At 37.9% G+C, this 21,823-nt stretch overlaps 2 protein-coding genes across 2 annotated transcripts in view; one reads left to right on the top strand and one right to left on the bottom strand.

Moving 5' to 3' along the window:
• APOOL (apolipoprotein O like) overlaps positions 1-3,637 on the top strand; it is a 47,594-nt gene extending 43,957 nt beyond the window's left edge. The window contains exon 8 of the mRNA XM_018043233.1: positions 3,127-3,637. Coding sequence (XP_017898722.1) covers positions 3,127-3,215 — 89 coding nt within the window. The 3' untranslated portion in view covers positions 3,216-3,637. The remainder of the gene's footprint in view (positions 1-3,126) is intronic.
• LOC102171498 (spermidine/spermine N(1)-acetyltransferase-like protein 1) overlaps positions 9,549-21,823 on the bottom strand; it is a 54,044-nt gene continuing 41,769 nt past the window's right edge. The window contains exons 2-5 of the mRNA XM_005700624.2: positions 11,987-12,067; positions 11,229-11,330; positions 10,585-10,625; positions 9,549-9,719 (exon numbers count right to left, since the gene is read on the bottom strand). Of these exons, the coding sequence (XP_005700681.2) occupies positions 9,549-9,719; positions 10,585-10,625; positions 11,229-11,330; positions 11,987-12,067 (395 nt within the window). The remainder of the gene's footprint in view (positions 9,720-10,584; positions 10,626-11,228; positions 11,331-11,986; positions 12,068-21,823) is intronic.

The raw sequence follows: 21,823 nt of genomic DNA, 5'->3' as shown, positions 1-21,823 counted from the left end.
CTGGGGAGGCCTTACAGATAGCTTTGAAAAGGAGAGAGGTGAAAAGCAAAGGAGAAAAGGAAAGATATAAGCATCTCAATGCAGAATTCCAAAGAATAGCAAGAAGAGATAAGAAAGCCTTCTTCAGCGACCAATGCAAAGAAATATAGGAAAACAACAGAATGAGAAAGACTAGAGATCTCTTCAAGAAAATTAGAGATACCAAGGAAACATTTCATATAAAGATGGGCTCGATAAAGGACGGAAATTGTATGGACCTAACAGAAGCAGAAGATATTAAGAAAAGGTGGCAAGAATACATGGAAGAACTGTACAAAAAAGATCTTCATGACCCAGATAATCATGATAATGTGATCACTAATCTAGAGCCAGACATCTTGGAATGTGAACTCAAGTGGGCCTTAGAAAGCATCACTACGTACAAAGCTAGTGGAGGTGATGGAATTCCAGTTGAGCTGTTTCACACACTAGTAAAGTAACAATTAAAATTTTCCAAGCCAGACTTCAGCAATACGTGAACCGTGAACTTCCAGATGTTCAAGCTGGTTTTAGAAAAAACAGAGTAATCAAAAATCAAATTGCCAACATCCGCTGGGTCATGGAGAAAGCAAGAGAGTTCCAGAAAAACATCTATTTCTTCTTTATTGACTATGCCAAAGCCTTTGACTGTGTGGATTACAATAAACTGTGGAAAATTCTGAAAGAGATGGGAATACCAGACCACCTGACCTGCCTCCTGAGAAATCTGTATGCAGGTCAGGAAGCAACAGTTAGAATTGGACATGGAACAACAGACTGGTTCCAAGTAGGAAAAGGAGTACGTCAAGGCTGTATATTGTCACCCTGCTTATTTAACTTATATGCAGAGTACATCATGAGAAACGCTGGGCTGGAGGAAGCACAAGCTGGAATCAAGATTGCCGGGAGAAATATCAATAACCTCAGATATGCAGATGACACCACCCTTATGGCAGAAAGTGAAGAAGAACTAAAGAACCTCTTGATGAAAGTGAAAGAGCAGAGTGAAAAAGTTGGCATAAAGCTCAACATTCAGAAATGAAGATCATGGCTTCCGATCCCATCATTTCATGGCAAATAGATGGGGAAACAGTGGAAACAGTGTCAGACTTTATTTTTCTGGGCTCCGAAATCACTGCTGATGGTGATTGCAGCCATGAAATTAAAAGATGCTTGCTCCTTGGAAGAAAAGTTATGACCAACCTAGATAGCATGTTCAAAAGCAGAGACATTACTTTGCCAACAAAGGTCCATCTAGACAAAGCTTTTTTTTTTTTTTTCCCCAGTGGTCATGTATGGATGTGAGAGTTGGACTGTGAAGAAATTGAGCACCGAAGAACTGATGTTTTTGAACTGTGGTGTTGGAGAAGACTCTTAAGAGTCCCTTGTACTGCAAGGAGATCCAGCCAGTCCATCCTAAAGGAGATCAGTCTTGGGTGTACGTTGGAAGGACTGATGTTGAAGCTGAAATCCCATACTTTGGCCACCTGATACAAAGAGCTGACTTATTAAAAAAAGACCCTGATGCAGGGAAAGATTGAGGGCAGGAGGAGAAGGGGATGATAGAGGATGAGATGGTTGAATGGCATCACCGACTCAATGGACAAGGGTTTGGGTGGATTCTGAGAGTTGGTGATGGACAGGGAGGTCTGGAGTGCTGCAGTTCATGGGGTCAGAAAGAGTCGGACAGGACTGAGCAACTGAACTGAACTGAACTGAACTGAACTCACATCCATACATGACTACTTCAAAAACCATAGCTTTGACTAGATGGAACTTTGTTGGTTAAGTAATGTCTCTGCTTTTAATATGCTTTCTGGGTTAGTCATTGCTTTTCTTCCAAGGAGCAAGCGTCTTTTAATTTCATGGCTGCAGTGATTTTGGAGCCCAGGAAAACAAAGTCTGTCTTTGTTTCCATTGTTTCCCCATCTATTTGCCATTAAGTGATGTCTAGTTAATAATTCAAATATAGCGCACCCAAAACTTAACACTTCATTTACCTTCTCCCAAACATGCTTCTGGGGCTTCCCTGGTGGCTCAGTGGTCAAGAATCTGCCTGCCAATGCAAAAGATGCAAGTTCAATTCCTGATTTTGGGAGATGCCCTGGAGAAAGAAATGGTAACCTACTCCATTATTCTTGCCTGAGAAATTTCATGGACAGAGGGACCTGGTGGGCTACAGTCCATGAAATTGCAGAGTCAGACACGACTGAGTGACTGAATGACAACAACAAAACGTGTTTCTACATTTCCCCCATCTCAGTAAATATCAACTCCATTCTTTTAGTTTCTCAAATTAAAGAGTATCACTCACACAACATACTGAATCCATTTTGGAAATCCTGTCCTTAAGTTATCCAGAATTCAATATCTTTTCATCACCTCCACTGCCCTAATTAAAGCCATTAGCATTTCCATCCTGGGGTACTGCAGTCTTCTATGCTGTAATAGTTTCCTAACTGGTCTCCCTACTTCTGTGCTTGTTTCCCTACACTCTCTTCTACCCATAGCCAAGAGTAATCTTTTTAAAAACATAATATCATGTTATACTTCTGCTCAAAACTGTCCAGTGACTTCCCATCTCTTAGAATAAAAGAGAAAAACTTTCCCATGACCTGTGTGGCCTAGCATTCCACTGTTTCCTGATCATGACTTCTATCACTCTCATTGCATCCACCATCAGCATATCTTGCTAACTCTGTTCCAGCCATATTGACTATTTTATGGCTCCTCAGACATGCCTAAGGTCTGTTACACTTGCCACCTGCTCCTCCAGTAAGGCATTTCCCTCAAATAGCTACAGGGCTCATACCTGCACCTCCTTCAGTTCTTTGCTCAAATATATAAGGCTTTCTTTCCCTGGCCACCCTGTTTAAAATTGCAGATCACCCAATCTCTCCATATGCCTCTCCACCCTGTTTTATTTTTCTGCATACCACCATCTGACATACTGTTTACTTAACTTATTGTCTCTTTCACCCAACTTGAATGTTAGGTCCATGTTGGTGGAGATTTTTATCTGTTTTGCTAATTTATGTGTCCCCCATATCAACAAGAAGTTTGTTAAATGGATGACTAATTTTTTTCTTTATTTTAACACTTTATCAGGTGCTACACAGTTTATGCCTGACCCCAAGTTCATGGATCACGGGCAGTCTCATCCAGAAGACATAGATATGTACAGCACTAGAAGCTGAAGTAGTCTGCATAGAGAACTACAAGATGTGTGAAGTTCAAATAATGGTGAAAAAAATCATGTAATGGGTAACTGATGAATAGGGTATAAATTAAACCAAGTTTTCCCCTTACATCTTCTAATGTACAGTTTGACAAATCACATAAGTGACTAAAACACAAACTGAATACAATCCAAACAACATTAAATATTCAAAGAGGAGGCAGAGGTAGAAGTATTAGGATGGATTTTGTGACTTTAAGGGTGTTTATAAAAAAAATGTGTGTGTATATAAATATATATATATATACACATATATATTTGCTGTAGCTTTTCTTAATTAATATCAGCTAAATTAGAATGGTGTGTGGAAGGATGTGTTCCCTCCCCTCTCCTTGTTTTGCATCTCCCAGAGATATAATAAAATATACATATTTTATGACATGGGCTTGGCTTTGTCTCTTTGTTTAATTAATGCTAACTTCTCTTAGATGTCCAAAAATAAATCTGTTTGAGAGGACCATGTGCTACATGGGACCCCTTAGTGCTGCTTAGCATTCCTTCTACTGTTTCCTGTGTAGTTTCCTATTCTGGTCTCCAGGAGAGGTTTTCAGTTCAGTTCAGTCACTCAGTTGTGTCCAACTCTTTGCGACCCCATGAATCGCAGCACACCAGGCCTCCCTGTCCATCACCAGCTTCCAGAGTTTACTCAAACTCATGTCCATCGCATCAGTGATGCCATCCAGCCATCTCATCCTCTGTCGTCCCCTTCTCCTCCTGCCCGCAATCCCTCCCAGTATCAGGGTCTTTTCCAGTGAGTCAACTTTTTGCATGAGGTAGCCAAAGTATTGGAGATTCAGCTTTACCATCAGTCCTTCCAATGAACACCCAGGACTGATCTCCTTTAAAATGGACTGGTTGGATCTCCTTGCAGTCTAAGGGACTCTAAACAGTCTTCTCCAACACCACAGTTCAAAAACATCAGTTCTTCAGCACTCAGCTTTCTTCACAGTTCACCTCTCACATACATACATGACTACTGGAAAAACCATAGCCTTGACTAGACGGACCTTTGTTGACAAAGTCATGTCTCTGCTTTTGAATATGCTATCTAGGTTTGTCATAACTTTCCTTCCAAGGAGTAAGCATCTTTTAATTTCATGGCTGCAGTCATCATCTTCAGTGATTTTGGAGCCCCCCAAAATATAGTCTGAGACTGTTTCCCCGTCTATTTCCCATGAAGTAATGGGACCAGATACCATGATCTTCGTTTTCTGAATGTTGAGCTTTAAGCCAACTTTTTCACTCTCCTCTTTCACTTTCGTCAGAGGCTTTTTAGTTCCTCTTCACTTTCTGCCATAAGGGTGGTATCATCTGCATATCTGAGGTTATTGATATTTCTCCCAGCAATCTTGATTCCAGCTTGTGCTTCTTCCAGCCCAGGGTTTCTCATGATGTACTCTGCATAGAAGTTAAATAAGCAGGGTGACAATATACAGCCTTGACGTATTCCTTTTCCTATTTGGAACCAGTCTGTTGGTCCATGTCCAGTTCTAACTGTTGCTTCTTGACCTGCATATAGGTTTCTCAGGAGGCAGGTCAGGTGGTCTGGTATTCCCATCTCTTTCAGAATTTTCCACAGTTTATTGTGATCCACACAGTCAAAGGCTTTGGCATAGTCAGTAAAGCAGAAATAGATGTTTTTCTGGAGCTATCTTGCTTTTTTTTCTTATTCTGAAGTCTCCTATACCTGCCAAAGATGACTATGTCTCCTATTACCCAGAAGAAAAAATAAGTTATTAGACATAGTCTTTCCCAACTTCTTCCCATATATCTTCAAGACTTTCTTCTTTTCAGCCATGCATCCCCCTTTTCTAAAGCTGATACTTCTATTTGTGTTCCTGATCTCCTTCCCGTCTTTTCTAGTACCGTATTCCATCCTGTTTAATTTTCAGTCTTTTGTTTCTCTTTTAACTGTTTTCTTTTCCTCAGTCTCTTAACAGCTTCAAATCCTCTTTATCCAAAAACAATAGTAGCAAAAACCTTTCCCTAACTCCCTCTTCCTCTTGAGCTATCTTTTCTTTCTCCTTCCTATGATTTTCAGACTTCATAAAACTGTAATTAATGCCACTTTCTTAAGTCCTCAATTTCAATTCCTCTATAACTTGCTACACCTTGGCCTCTATGATGTCTGATTCTTTGTGACCCCATAGACAGGTCTCCCTGTCCTTCAGTATGTCCCGGAGTTTGCTCACATTCATGTTCATTGAGTTAGTGATGTTATCTAATAATCTCATCCTCTGTACCTACTTGAATTTTATGTAATGATTGACTCGTAACCACTCCCTCCTAAAATTCAGTCCTCCTTTTAGTGTTATCCCTGCTCCTCTTGTTACTCATTCTTCTCTTGCTTTGAATCCCTTACATGCTAAGGCTCCTCAGTCTGCATTTCTTGTCTTTTCTCATTCTATGCTCTCTCATTTCCATTCAACATACTTCACTGACTTCAAGCATCATTTATATGTCCTTATTATTTATATTTCCATCTTCCATATTTCTCCCCAAGTGTGTACCTATCTTTCTACTTATTAGTCATGTCTATCTTATATCCTATATGTGCATGTGTGCTAAGTTGCTTCAGTCATATCCAACTCTTTGCGACCCTATGGACTGTAGCCCACAGGGATTCTCCAGAAACCCTGGGGTTCTCCTGGCAAGAACACTGGAGTGAGTTGCCAGGCTCTCCTCCAGGGGTTCTTCCCAAGCCAGGGATCGAACCCACGTCTCTTACTTCTCCTGCATTGCAGGCAGGTTCTCTTACCACTACCACCACCTGGAAAGCCCTGTATATCCCATAGAGATTCTCAATATCAATAGTTGTTCAGTCACTTAGTTGTGTCTGACTCTTTGTGACCCCATGGACTGAAACACTCCAGGCCTTCTTGTCCTTCACTATCTCCCAGAGCCTGTTCAAACTCGTGTCCATAGAGTCAGTGATGCCATCCAGCCATCTTATACTCTGTCATCCCTTTCTCCTCCTGCCTTCAATCTTTTCCAGCATCAGCATCTTTTCTAATGAGTTGGCTATTCGCATCAGGTGGCCAAAGTATTGGAGCTTCAGAATTAATCCCTCCAATGAACATTCAGGATCGATTTCCTTTAGAATTGACTGGTTGGATCTTCTTGCAGTCCAAGGGACTCTCAAGAGTCTTCTCCAACACCACAGTTCAAAAGCATCAATTCTTTGGCACTCAATCTTCTTTATAGTCCAACTCTCACATCCATACATGACTACTGGAAAAACCATAGTTTTGACTAGGTGGACCTTTGTCAGCAAAGTGATGTCTCTGCTTTTTAATAGACAAGATCTATCTCTAATATGAGAAACCTGGGTTTGATCCCTAGGTTGGGAAGATCCCATGGAGGAGGGCATGGCAACCCACTCAGTATTCTTGCCTGGAGAATCAGATGGACAGAGGAGGCTGGAAGGCTACAGTCCCTGAGGTGACAAATAGTTAGACATGACTGAGCAACTAATTACAGAACAGCATAGGTTTGTCACAGCTTTTCTTCCAAAGAGCTATGTTAATTTCATGGCTGCAGTGACTTTGGAGCCCAAGAAAACAAAGTCTGTCACTGTTTCCATTGTTTCCCCATCTATTTGCCATGAACTGATGGGACCAGATGTCATGATCTTAGTTTCCTGAATGTTGGGTTTTAAGCCAGCTCTTTTACTCTCCTCTTTCACCTTCATCAAGACGCTGTTTAGTTCCTCTTGGCTTTTTGCCATTAGGGTGGTGTCATCTGCATATCTGAGGTTATTGATATTTCTCCCTGCAATCTTAATTCTAGTTTATGCTTCATCTAGCCCGGCATTTCGCATGATATACTCTGCATATAAGTTAAATAAGCAGGGTGACAATATACAGCCTTGACGTACTCTTTTCCCAATTTGGAACCAGTCTGTTGTTCCATGTCTGGTTCTAACTGTTGCTTCTTCACCTGCAGGTGGTCAGGCTCTTCTGTCCATGGGATTCTTCAGGCATGAATACTGGAGTGAGTTGCCATTTCCTCCTCCCGTGGATCAAACCCAGGTCTACCTGCATCTTCTACATTGGCAGGCAAATTCTTTACCACTGAGCCACCTGGGAAGCCCCAATATCAAAAGACTGAAAACTAAATTGCCTCTACATCTCTCTCACTTCTATGTTTCTCAAATAAGTTCTACTTTCTCTAATCCTTACTCTCATTCAGATCTTCATCATCACTTCCTGGATTATTATATATGCTTCTGGTCAATCTGCTTGCCATCAGTCTTGCTTTCTGTCACTTAACATTACATTCTGCTTATAAGTAACAGTAAACCAGTTAACTGTAGCTGCTTAAATAAATGAGTCTGTTTAAAGTCTGGAATTGGTCAGTACAGAGTTGGTATAGTGACTCATTGGTGTCATCAAGGATCTAGACATATTTATCTTTCTAGTCTACTCTTTAGCACGTTGATTTGTCACCTCATGGTCACAGAATGGTTCCTATACCTCTGGGGAACACACACACATTCAAAGTAGGAAAAGGGGTTACAAAAAACTGTACCAGATGCTTCTGACTCCCTCTTATCAGGGAATTAAATGATTCCTTAGGATCCCTCTCAAAAGACTTCTGTCTACATCTTAACCAGAATTTGTCTTGTAAGTCAAATTTAAGATTGGCAAATTACATTTTTGTCTATGAAGAGAAAGGCAAGCAGTAAGGGATTTGGAATGGTGTTGAGTTTAAGTTAATATATAGTGTCTGCTACCCTATTCTTCTAACCCATCTATCAGATTATTATCACATGGTTGTCTTCCTGAGATCTTCAATGACTCAACATTATCTACAGAATCAAATCAAGACCCATTAGTGTGACATACAAGGCCTTCATATATGATCCCAGATATACTTTAATCCTTCCTTCCCTCTCCCCACTCACCCTACTATCAAGTATATTATATTGGGTTGGCCAAAAAGTTCATTTGGGTTTTTCCATAACACTGTACAGAAAAACTTGAACAAACTTTTTGGCCCTCCCAGTATGTTATCTGTAACACTACTTGCTTCATAAACATTCTTGCTCTTTTATTACCTCTTTCTCTGCCTATGCTAGTGTGTCAGAGTAGTTTTTGTCTCGTCATGCTTCATTCCAACTTCCTACTTATTCTTCAAACCCATTCTTTCTCAGTTCCCCAAGGTAGGATTTAGATATTCTCCTGTACATTCCTTTACATTTGGTATTCATGGCTGTGATAGCCCACATAATTTATTATAAAACTAAAACTAGATTATTATTTTTTTTTATTTATGAGGCTCCTTTTGGTATAACTGAATCATTTTTGTATACCTTTTTTAATGGGCTTCCCAGGTAGCTTAAATGGTAAAAGATTGGCCTGCAGTGCAGGAGACCTGGGTTCAATCCCTGGGTAGGGAAGATCCCCTGGAGAACGGCATGACAACTTGCCCACTCTGGTATTCTTGCCTGGAGAATTCCACAGACAGAGGAGCCTGACAGGCTATAGTCCATAAGGTCACAAAGAGGTGGACACAACTGAGTGACTTTCACTTTCACTTCATAGCTTTTATACCCATAATACCTGGTACGTAGTAGGAACTCACATGCTGGTTGTAATATAGGGTGAAAAAATAATTCTATCAAAAAGCTTATATCCTACTAGAAAGGGTAGAAACACACACAGATACAGTGTACTATGTAATATCTTCCCTAAGATAGTTACAACAAAAGTTGGTTTCTCAGAGATGGAATTTAGTTCCAAGATAAAGACAGAGATGGAATGTAGTTCTGAGATGAAGTCAGGGCAGTGGTCCTTGATCTGCTCAAGGTGATAAAGCAGTTCATTTACTAGTTATTCATAGGTAAGCTTTTCATAATTTAGTATTTTATACTTTTTTTTTTGCCTCAGATCTGTTTGTGACCAAATGTACAATATTTCATCAAATCCAAGACCTCTAAGGGAAAAGTGCTGCCAGTTGATCATAATACTTATCCAAATTTCAGATGTGTTACAATATGAAAATATAAGCATTTGAAATTTCATAGGATACAGTAAGTAAAAAAAATAAATAAATATCCTAAAGCCTAGTATAAGTTATTTTTGAATTCTCTTTTGGGTTATCAGCTCTGCTACTAAACATTAGTATGTTAATTCACATAATGGCATGTTATATCTACAAAATCTGTTTCAAAGATCTGCTGAAGCCAGAGATTGTTCACTTGCTGTATTATACGACAGTCAAACTGCTGTTGGATTCAGACGACATTCAGATCTTGGAGGCTATATTGGGACAAGTGATAAGTCACCTTTCACTCTTCCCCTGCCATGTCCATGAGTTCTTCTCTGTTAAACCTGAACAGATGCCAGCCCTCCTCGGAATAAAGGTCTAAAGCCCCTCGACGAGTGTAGTACTCGATAGAAGCCTGGTTCCAAATGACGACAAGAAAGTGCATGCAGTTACACTGGCTTCTGATGGCTATCTGTTTAAAAACAGACATTACTTTTATTTGAAAACATAATCTTCATTATCACATTTATTTTATGGAAGATCTACTATATGCAAGGCACTGTGTGTGTAAAATACTGCCAAATAATAATGCAATAGTTATCACTTGGAGTTCTCTAAATCTGTAAAAAGAAAAAAAAGTACTGTTGAGTTTTAAAACCCTTTCTTTAGAAGTTCAAAACAAATTCAGCTTTTTTTCTTTATTCCACAGCAAAAGTTTACCTATATGTATTTCCAAAATGAAAAATAATCTTTTTATACTGTGGCAAGGATATGGCAACCCACTCCAGTACTCTTGCCTGGAAAATTCCATGGATGGAGGAGCCTGGTAAGCTGCAGTCCATTGAATCGCTAAGAGTCGGACATGACTGAGTGACTTCACTTTCACTTTTCACTTTCATGCATTGGAGAAGGAAATGGCAGCCCACTCCAGTGTTCTTGCCTGGAGAATCCCAGGGACAGGGGAGCCTGGTGGGCTGCCCTCTATGGGGTCACACAGAGTCGGACACAACTGAAGCGACTTAGCAGGAGCAGCAGCATATTCATACTGTGGACACATTTTATGGGTAAATTGCCTTCTAATCTCCCTTTTGCTTGCTTCTGCTTTGTAGCAAAAAGATATATAATGTGGTTGTGGATTATATCAGCTTTTAAACATAAGTCAAATAAGACCTATATGAATATCTAATTCGAAAACCAGTTTAATTGGAATAAAAAATTAAGTATATTTTGAGATTATGTTCCGATGTTAAAGTATCTAATTTATGCAATGTTAAATAATAACATTTGATGAAGAAAAGGATAACATATAGAATAACAATACTAACTGTAATGTATGCCTGACTTAGCCTCTTCAGCATTTCAGCTCCAATACCTAGACCTTTTAAGTAGATAATACAAAATGAAAAAACATAAGTTGAAAAATTCCACTTAATAATGTGTTTGCTTTAATTTAAACACTGTTATCTGGTTGTTACATATTTATAATAGCTTTTGTTGAAATTCAGCTCATGAATGCTTTTCATATCTCTTTTTCCGAATTGGAATGTGGTTCCAAAGGTAATGGAAAAGACTTTGAATTTATTTTAAAGATCAGTGAAGAGGAAATGAGTCCTTGTCACTATCATCTTATCACGGAATATATTTCTTATTCATTTTAGACAAATCAACACAAAATGTAAATTCATGTTTTAGAGATTAAACAAAATAGCTTTAAAAAAAGAAAACCAAAAAAAAAAAAAAAAGATAAAAGTATAGCTTTGATAACTTGGCTTATTCCAGCCTCGATGGGAACTAATAAATCTTTTCTAATCTGTGATTGAGTCTTCACCACATCATATGCAAGGGTAACTAGGATAGTGATCAGTCTCATGAAATAGAAATTAGTTACATAAACTAATTTAAATACCATATTTATAATAAAACTCCTTAAAATACACCATTTTAATTTTTAAAATATAAGTAATACTATGTATTACCTGACTTCGGTAAGCTTGTATGACATAGAAGTCCTCTAGGTAAAGTAACTTGCCAATCCAGGGGTCGTATGTAAAGTAGTACATGGCAAATCCAACAGTCACTTTACCTAGGAAGAGGAAAGAGAGGGTATAAAGAAGTTAATACATTGAATCTTACAATGTTCTTTCCTCCAAAATGGAATATCTTTGTGTTTATTTTTATCTAATAAGTAATAAAAGCTTGCTGGACAAAATTTTAAATAATACAGAAATGTATAATAAGAAAGGTTTAAGTCCTTATAATACAACATTTAAGAGCTAACCCATCTTTTAACAGTGTGAAGTATATTCTTCCTAACTTTTTTCTATGCATATACAAATATAAATGCATGTGTGCTGTCTGCTAAGTCACTTCAGCTTTGTCCGACTCTTTGTGACCCCACGGACTGTAGCCCACTGAGCTCCTCTGTCCATGGGATTCTCCAGGCAAGAATACTGGAGTGGGTTGCCATATCCTTCTCCAGGGGATCTTCCTAACCCAGGAATTGAACCAATTTCTCATGTCTCATGCATTGGCAGCCTGGTTCTTTACCACTAGTGCCACCTGGGAAGTCCAACATAAATGCATACCACACGTTTTCTCTTTCAGAAAGTAAGACTTAGTTTATGTACTTAAACTCATCTCCTTGGCTTAAGAGTAACTGTATGCTATCAAACTGTACTTTGTTTTCAGGGTAGAGAAAATATACTCTTGATTAAACTGAAAAATGGAGGTTTATTTTACCTGATGGTTTTTGATGATTGTGTAATTCTGCAATCAGACAGTAGAAAAGGGGCTTATCCCCAAAGCCGTCCCTGAGTAAATCTGAAATATCAATTCACATAAAATATATTAGAAAGTTTAGAGTAAAGAGAAGGAAGATAGTGGAGTTGGCAATGCCAGAATTCCTTTCTTCACCTGTACAACAATTGTACAGGCATAAACTGCCTGAAGTGAATATTTTGGAACTAGAGTTTATTTTAATACCTGTACTTGCAGCTTACAAAGGACAGCTTGACTGATAAATTGCAGTAAATTTTGGTGAAATTCAGCCATCAGACTATTAGTGTCTTCCAACTACCCCCACCCACTCGATCATCAACAAACACTTTTAAACAACTGTCTTAAATGTACTCAAAGAGCTAAAGGGAGACATGCACAAAGGAAAAAGATGTAAAAACAAAGTAGAAATAAAGAAATATAAATTATAAAAAATAATCCCCACCGAAAAATTCTGAAGCTGAAAAGTATAATAAAAGTGCCCTGCAGGGGTTCAAAATCCAAATTTCTAAGCAAGATGAAAAAAGAATCAGTGAACTTAAAAATAGGATAATTAAAATTATCAAGTCTGAGGAACAAAAAAAGATGAAGAAAAGTAAAAAGCCTAAGGTATCCGTGGAACACCATCAAGCAGACCAACATATGTATTATGGGACTCTCAGAAGGAGAAGAGAGAAGGTAAGGAAAAAAGAATATTTGAATAATGACTGAAAACGTCCCAAATTGGATGCAATACATCATTTCACAAATCCAAGTTCAACAAACTCCCAAGTAGTATAAGCCCCAAAAGATCAATACGAAAACACGTAATTAAAGAGAAAATCTTGAAAGCAGCAAGGCAGAAATAACTTGTCACATACAATGGATCCTCAATAGGATTATCATCAGAAACCTTGGCAGCCAGTACAGAGGACAGGGGAGGAGAGGAAGAGTGCAGAAATTTAACCAAGAATTCTATATCCACCAAAAAATGCTTCAAAAATGAGGGAGAAATTAAGATATCCCCAGTTCTCCCCCAAACTCAAAAAAAGAAAAGAGAAGAAGAAGAAGAAGCTGAGGAAATTCATTGTCAGTAGGCCTACCCTGCATGAAATAGAGTCTTTCAGGAGTCCTTCAGGTTGAAATGGAAGGAAAATAAGTAATAACTCAAAGCCCTATTAAGAAATAAAGATAATGGTGCCTAGTTAAAGGTAAATATATGGGCAGTTATAAAAAAAACTAGTGTTACCTCAAATTTATTTATAGTTCTAGTTTTTATTTTCTACATTATTTAAAAGACAAGTGCATAAAATTGGTCATTAATGTTTGTTCTTGGGCACACAATGTATGAAGATGTAATCTGTGACATCAATAACTTTAAAAGGGAGAATGGATATATATAAGGGAAGAGTTTTTGCACACTATTGACATTAAGCTAATATAAATACCAGTTTTACTATTACAACTTTTAGATGTTATTGAGTTGGCCAAAAGATCATTTGGGTTTTTTCATAAAACCTGAACAAATATTTTTGGTCAACCTAATAAATATAATCCCTGTAATAACATCAAAGAAAATATCTATAGAATATACACCTAAGGAAATGAGAAAAGAATCAAAACATTTTACTGAAAAAATAAAAAGAAGGTAGAAATGTGGAAATGAAGGACCAAAAACTATATAGAAAACAATTGGGAAAATGTCAGAAGCCCCTCCTTGTCAGTAATTACTTTAAATATAAGTGGATTAAATGCCTTAATCAAAAGACAGATTAGCAAACGGGTTTTAAAAAAGCATGATCCAACTAAATGCTATCTAAAAGAGACTGACTATTAAAAAGGTCAAGTCCAACTCTTTGTGACCCCATGGACTGTAGCCCACCAGGCTCCTCTGTCCATGGAATTCTCCAAACAAGAATACTGGAGTGGGTTGCCATTTCCTTCTCCAGGGGATGTTCCCGACTCAGTGATAGAACCCAACTCTCCCATAATGCAGGCAGACTCTTTACCAACTGGGCCGCCAGGGAAACCCTTATAAGAGACTCTTGATTTAAAAAAACAAGAATATATAGTATTGATTACTGTTTTTGTATGGCAGAAATCAACACAACATTGTAAAGCAATTATCCTCCAATTAAAAATAAATTTCTAGATTCCATATATATGCATTAATATGCAACATTTGCCTTTCTGACTTACTTCACTCTGTATAATAAGCTCTATGCAGGGAACCCAAAGCTGGTGCTCTGTGATACCCTGGAGGGATAGGGTGGGGAGGGAGGAGGGAGAGAGATTCAAGAGGAAGGGGTCGTATATATGCCTATGGCTGATTCATGTTGATATATGGCATAAGCCATCACAATATTGTAAAGTACTTATCCACCAATTAAAATATTTTTAAAGAAAATTTTAATAAACACAAGAAGGTTGATAGTGAAATGATGGAAAAAGACATTTCATGCAAATAGTAACCAAAACAAAGTTGGAATGGCTGTACTAATATAACACAAAATAGACTTTAAGTAGAAAAATGTTACAGGAGAGAAGGATATTAAATAGTGATAGAAAGTTCAATTCAGCAAGAAGCTATAACATTTATAAACATTTATGCACCAAACATCAGAGCTCCCAAATATATGAAGCAAATATTGACAGAATTGAAGATAGAGACTGCTCTAAAATAATAGTAGGGAACTTCATGACATCAATTTCAATAATGTACTGAACAACCTGAACAATGATAAATGCATTAATATTTATAGATTACATGAACAAAACTATAGAACAACTGGACCCCTAACAGAAGTAGTACACCCCACCCAAAAACATACACACATTTTTCTTGAACTTTCTCTAGGATAGACCACATGTTAGGCCAAAAAGCAAGTGTTAATACATTTTGGAAGATCAAAACCATACAGAGTATCTTTTCCAATCACAATAGATTGAAACTAGAAATCAACAGAAGGAAGCTAGGAAATTCACAAATATGTGGAAATTAAATAATGCACTCAAACAACTAATGGCTCAAAGTACAAGCAAAAAGAAAAATTAGAAAAAAGAGATGAATGAGAAGGAAAACACAAAATATAAAACTTATGAGATTCAGTGAAAGAAGTGATAGAGGGGATCTTATAGTTAGAAATGCCAACATTAAAAAAAAAAAAGAAAAGAAAAGAAAAAAAAGGCCTCAAGCAATAACTTAATCTAACACCTTAGGAACCACAACTAGCAGAAAGAAGGCAATAAAGATTAGAAAGGAGATTAAGCAAAATAGCAGATAGAAATACAATAAGAAAATCAATGGAACCAAAAATTGGTTATTTGAAAAGGTGAACAAATTTATAGGTAGACTGACAAAGAGAAAAAAAAAAAGATGGCAGGTAATTAAAATCCACTGACCCTACAGAGATAAAAAAGATTATAAGTACTGTGAATTGTATACCAACAAATTAGATAGCCAAAAAGAAATGAACAGATTCCATGAAACTTATTAATTCAAGAAGAAATAAAATCTAAACAGCCCTATAACAAAAATTTGAATCAATAATGATAATTAAAAATCTCCCAACAAAGAAGAGTCAGGGACCACCAGATGGTTTCACTGGGGAATTCTACCAAACATTTAAAGAATTAACACCAAACCTTCTCAAACTCTTCCCCAAAAATTGAAGAGGAGGGAACTTTTTCTAACTCATTTTATGAAGTCACCATAATTCTGATACCAAATACAGAGAAAGACATCACAAGAAAAGTAAAGACCAATATCCCTTGTTAACACAGATGCAAAACTACTCAACAAAATATTAACAGCAAATTGAACCCAACAGCATATTAATAGGATCATTCATTATGACCAAGTGTGATTCATCTTAGGAATGAAAGGATGGTTCAGTATAAGGAAATCAATCGTGTTAACAGAACAAAGAGGGGGGGGGAAGAGCATAGGACCATTTCAGTTGTTACAGAAAAGGCAACAGACAGGATGCCCACTCTCAACATTGCTGTTCAACATTGTACTGGAAGTTATAGCTAGAGATATTATACAAGAAAAAGAAATAAAAGCCATCCCAATTAGAAAGGAAGAGGTAAAATGATCTCTATCCAGGCAAGAATACTGGAGTGGTTTGCCACGTCTTTTTCCAAGGGATCATCTCATGTTTCCTGCATTGGCAGGCAAGTTCTTTATCACTAATACCACCTGGGAAGCCCTTATTTTCTGATGACATAAGCCTATTTATCAGTTCAGTTCAGTCGCTCAGTCGTGTCCGACTCTTTGCGACCCCATGAATGGCAGCACGCCAGGCCTCCCTGTCCATCACCAACTCCCGGAGTTCACTCAGATTCACGTCCATCGAGTCAGTGATGCCATCCAGCCATCTCATCCTTTGTCGTCCCCTTCTCCTCCTGCCCCCAATCCCTCCCAGCATCACAGTCTTTTCCAATGAGTCAACTCTTCACATGAGGTGGCCAAAGTACTGGAGTTTCACCTTTAGCATCATTGCTTCCAAAGAAATCCCAGGGCTGATCTCCTTCAGAATGGACTGGTTGGATCTCCTTGCAGTCCAAGGGACTCTCAAGAGTCTTCTCCAACACCACAGTTCAAAAGCATCAGTTCTTTGGTGCTCAGCCTTCCTCACAGCCCAACTCTCACATCCATACATGACTACTGAAAAAACCATAGCCTTGACTAGACAGACCTTAGTCGGCAAAATAATGTCTCTGCTTTTCAATATGCTATCTAGGTTGGTCATAACTTTTCTTCCAAGGAGTAAGCGTCTTTTACTCTCATGGCTGCAGTGACCCCTGCAGTGATTTTGGAGCCCCAAAAAATAAAGTCTGACACTGTTTCCACTGTTTCCTCATCTATTTCCTGTGGTGTGATGGGACCAGATTCCATGATCTTCATTTTCTGAATGCTGAGGTTTAAGCCAAATTTTTCACTCTCTTCTTTCACTTTCATCAAGAGGCTTTTTAGTTCCTCTTCACTTTCTGCCATAAGGGTGGTGTCATCTGCGTATCTGAGGTTATTGATATTTCTCCCAGCAATCTTGATTCCACCTTGTGTTGCTTCCAGTCCAGCGTTTCTCATGATGTACTCTGCATATAAGTTAAATAAGCAGGGTGACAATATACAGCCTTGACGTATTCCTTTTCCTACTTGGAACCAGTCTGTTGTTCCATGCCCAGTTCTAACTGTTGCTTCCTGACCTGCATACAGATTTCTCAAGAGGCAGGTCAGATGGTCTGGTATTCCCATCTCTTTCAGAATTTTCCACAGTTTATTGTGATCATAGCTCAGTGGTAAAGTGTCTGCCTGCAATGCACAGACCAGGGTTTGATTCCTCAGTTGGGAAGATCCCCTGGAGAAAGCAATGGCAACCCACTCCAGTACTTTTGCCTTGAGAATCCCATGGACAGAAGAACCTTGCAGGCTATAGTCCATGGGGTCGTAAGAGTCGGACATGACTTAGCGACTAAACCACCACCATATACTCTAATATCACCAATTTAAAGTTTCTAATAAAAGTTTCATCTTAGCTAATCAATAGCAATTCTGCTACCGAAAATTCTGAGGCCAAAGAGCTGTAATTTAGCTTACTGTACTTTATGCTTACAAATTACTAAACACTATAGAATCTAAAGCAAAAAAAAAAAAAATTGAAACTACCAACTGCCCACAAAAGAAATACATTTTTCTCTTGATATTTGCTCTATTATAAAAAAGGAAATATCTACACAATGAGCTTTCACTTTTTAAAGAGTTAAAAATTATTAAAGAAATCTCACTAGTCTTCAAAAACAATAAACTGTAAATAAATGCAATTTTCTTATAGTTGAATTCTTTGGCTGGAATCTTTGAATGGTCTCATTAGCACTTCAAGTCTCCATTCTGTAACTCAGATAAGTAGCTCAGATTTGTTAAACTTATATCAATCACATCTTTCAGAATTTGGTACTGTGTAACCTGTATATAATAACATCAACAAAAGAATAAAATACTTAGGAATAAATGTACCTTAAAAAAAAAGACCTATATATAGAAAACTATAAAACACTGATGAAAGAAATCAAAGATGACACAAACAGATGCAGAAATATGTACATATTCTTGAATTTTTCCTAGCTTTTGCAGTTCCTCCAATTGATGTTAGTTATACTTTTCTAAGAATTTGTCCATTTCTTCCAAGTTGTCCATTTTATTTGCATATAGATGCTGATAGTAGTCTCTTATGATCTTTGTATTTCTTTGTTGTCTGTTGTGATTTCTCAGTTTTCATTTCTAATTTTGTTGATTTGTTTCTTCTCCCTTTGTTTCTTGATGAGTCTGGCTAATGCTTTGTTTATCTTCTAAAAAAGCAGCTTTTAGCTTTGTTGATTTTTGCTATAGTCTCTTTTGTATCTTTTGCATTTATTTCTGCCCTAATTTTTATGATTTCTTTCCTTCTACTAACCCTTGGGTTCTTCATTTCTTCCTTTTCTAGTTGCTTTATGTGTAGAGTTGTTATCTATTTGAATTTTCTGTTTGTTTCTTGAGATAAGCTTGTATTGCTATGAACCTTCTCCTTAGCACTGCTTTTACTGAGTCCCATAGGTTTTGGGTTGTTTTGTTTTCATTTTCATTCATTTCTGTGCATATTTTGATTTCTTTCTTTCTTTCTTTTTTCTTTTTTTCTTTTTTTTTTTTACTTTACAATACTGGAATCCACCACAGGTGTACATAAGTTCCCACTCATGAACCCCCCTCCCACCTCCCTCCCCATACCATCCCTCTGGGTTATCCCAGTGCACCAACCCCAAGCATCCTGTGTCCTGCATCGAACCTAGACTGGCGATTAATTTCTTATATGATACTATACATGTTTCAATGCCATTCTCCCAAATCATCCCGCCCTCTCCCTCTCCCACAGAGTCAAAAAGTCTGTTCTGTACATCTGCGTCTCTTTTGCTGTCTCGCATACAGGGTTGATTTCTTCCATGATTTGTTGGTTATTCAGAAGCGTATTGTTTAGCCTCCATATGTTAGAATTTTTAATAGCTTTTTTTTTTTTTTCTGTAGTTGACATCTAATCTTACTGCATTGTGGTCAGAAAAGATGCTTGGAATGATTTCAATTTCTTTAATTTACCAAGGCTAGATTTATGGCCCAGGATGTGATCTAGCCTGGAGAAGGTTCCTTGTGCACTTGAGAAAAAGGTGAAATTCCTTGTTTTGGGGTGAAACGTCCTATAGATATCAATTAGTTTAACTGGTCCATTGTATCACTTAACGTTTGTGTTTCCTTGTTAATTTTCTGTTTAGTTGATCTATCCATAGGTGTGAGTGGGGTTACACTAAGAAGTCTCCCATTCTTATTGTGTTACTATTAATTTCCCTTTTCATACTTGTTACCATTTGCCTTACATATTGCAGTGCTCCTATGTTGGGTGCATATATGTTTATAATTGCTATATCTTCTTCTTGGATTGATCCTTTGATCATGATGTAGTGTCCTTCTTTGTCTCTTTTCACAGCCTTTATTTCAAAGTATTTTTTATCTGATATGAGTATTGCTGCTCCTGCTTTCTTTTGGTCTTCATTTGCATGAAATTTCTTTTTCCAGACCTTCACTTTCAGTCTGTATGTGTCCCTAGGTTTGAGGTGGGTCTCTTGTAGACAGCATATATAGGTGTCTTGCTATCCATTCAGCCAGTCTTTGTCTTTTGGTTGGGGCACTCAACCTGTTTACATTTAAGGTAATTATTGAAAACTATGATCCCATTACCATTTACTTTGTTGTTTTGGGTTCGAGTTTATGAACCTTTTCTGTATTTCCTGTCTAGAGAAGATCCTTGAGCATTTGTTGGAGAGCTGGTATGGGGGTGCTGAATTCTCTCACCTTTTGCTTGTCTGTAAAGCTTTTTATTTCTCCTTCATATTTGAATGAGATCTTTGCTTGGTACAGTAATCTGGGCTGTAGGTTATTTTCTTTCATCACTTTAAGTATATCCTGCCATTCCCTTCTGGCCTGAAGAGTTTCTATTGAAAGATCAGCTGTTATCCTTATGGGAATCCCCTTGTGTGTTATTTGTTGTTTTTCCTTTGCTGCTTTTAATATTTATTCTTTGTGTTTGATTTTTATTACTGTAATTAATATGTGTCTTGGGGTGTTTTGCCTTGGGTTTATCCTGTTTGGGACTCTCTGGGTTTCTTGGACTTGGGAGGCTATTTCCTTCCCCATTTAGGGAAGTTTTCGACTATTATCTCCTCAAGTATTTTCTCATGGCCTTCCTTTTTGTCTTCTTCTTCTGGGACTCCTGTTATTGAAATGTTGGGGCATTTGACATTGTCCCAGAGGTCTCTGAGGTTGTCCTCATTTCTTTTAATTCTTTCTTTTTTCCTCTTTGCTTCATTTATTTCCACCATTCTATCTTCTACCTCACTTATCTTATCTTCTGCCTCCGTTATTCTACTGTTAGTTCCCTCCAGAGTGTTTTTTATCTCATTTACTGCATTATTCATTATATATTGACTCTTTTTTTATTTCTTCTAGGTCCTTGTTAAACATTTCCTGCATCTTCTCAATCCTTGTTTCCAGGCTATTTATCTGTAACTCCATATTGTTTTCAAGATTTCGGATCATTTTTACTATCATTATTCTGAATTATTTTTCAGGTAAACTCCCTATCTCCTCCTCTTTTGTTTGGTTTGGTGGGCATTTATCATGTTCCTTTACCTGCTGAATATTTCTTTGCCTTTTCACCTTGTTTATATTGCTGTGTTTGGGGTGGTCTTTCTGTATTCTGGCAGTTTGTGGTTCTTCTTTATTGCGGAGGTTCCTCCCTGTGGGTGGGGTTGGACAAGTGGCTTGTCAAGGTTTCCTGGTTAGGGGAGCTTGCATCGTGTTCTGGTAGGTGGAGCTGGATTTCTTCTCTCTGGGGTGCAATGAAGTGTCCAGTAGTGTGTTTTGAGATGTCAGTGGGTTTGGAGTGACTTTGGTCAGCCTGTATATTAAAGCTCAGGGCTATGTTCCTGTGTTGCTGGAGAATTTGCAAAATATATCTTCCTCCAGAACTGTTGGCTGTTGGGTGTGCTTGGTTTCAGTGTAGGCATGGAGGCTTTTGAATGAGCTCTTATCAATTAATGTTCCCTCTAGTCAGAAGTTCTCTGGTGTTCTCAGGTTTTGAATTTAAGCCTCTTGCCTCTAGTTTTCAGTCTTATTCTTATAGTAGACTTAAGATTTCTCCATCCATACAGCACCTCTGATAAAATATCTAGGTTAATGGAGAAAAGTTTCTCCACAGTGAGGGACACCCAGAAAGATTCGCTGAGTTACATGGAGAAGAGAAGAGGGATGAGGGAGATAGAGATTACCAGGTGGAGAAGAGGAAGAGTCAAAAGGGGAGAGAGCAATCTAGCCACTAAGTAAATCCCTATGTTCTCTCCACAGCCTGGAACCCCCAAAGAGTTTTATGGAGTTACATAGAGAAGAGAAAAGGGAGGAAGGAGATAAAGGTGACCAGGAGGAGAAGAGGTGGGGTCAAAAGGAGGGAGACAGGTCTAATCAGTAATTAGTTCCATAAGTTTTCTCCACAGCCCGGAATACACAAAGAGATTCACAGAGTTGGGTAGAGATGAGAAGGGGGATGGAGGCAATAGAGGTGACCTAGGGGATAAAAAGGAGTATCAAAACGGGGACAGGGCAATCAAGCCAATAATCACACTCCCAAGTAAAAATGGGTACTGAAGGTTAGATTCTCAAAGGTACAGAATTGATAACAAATACCAAAAAGGAAAGATTAAAAATCTAGAGGTTAGACTCTCAAAAAAAAAAAAAAACAA

Source organism: Capra hircus, chromosome 29, assembly GCF_001704415.2.
Source record: "Capra hircus breed San Clemente chromosome 29, ASM170441v1, whole genome shotgun sequence".
In the NCBI taxonomy this organism is placed as follows: Eukaryota; Metazoa; Chordata; class Mammalia; order Artiodactyla; family Bovidae; genus Capra; species Capra hircus.
Note: the sequence above shows the minus strand (reverse complement) of the source record. Positions and strands in the feature narration are given on the sequence as shown.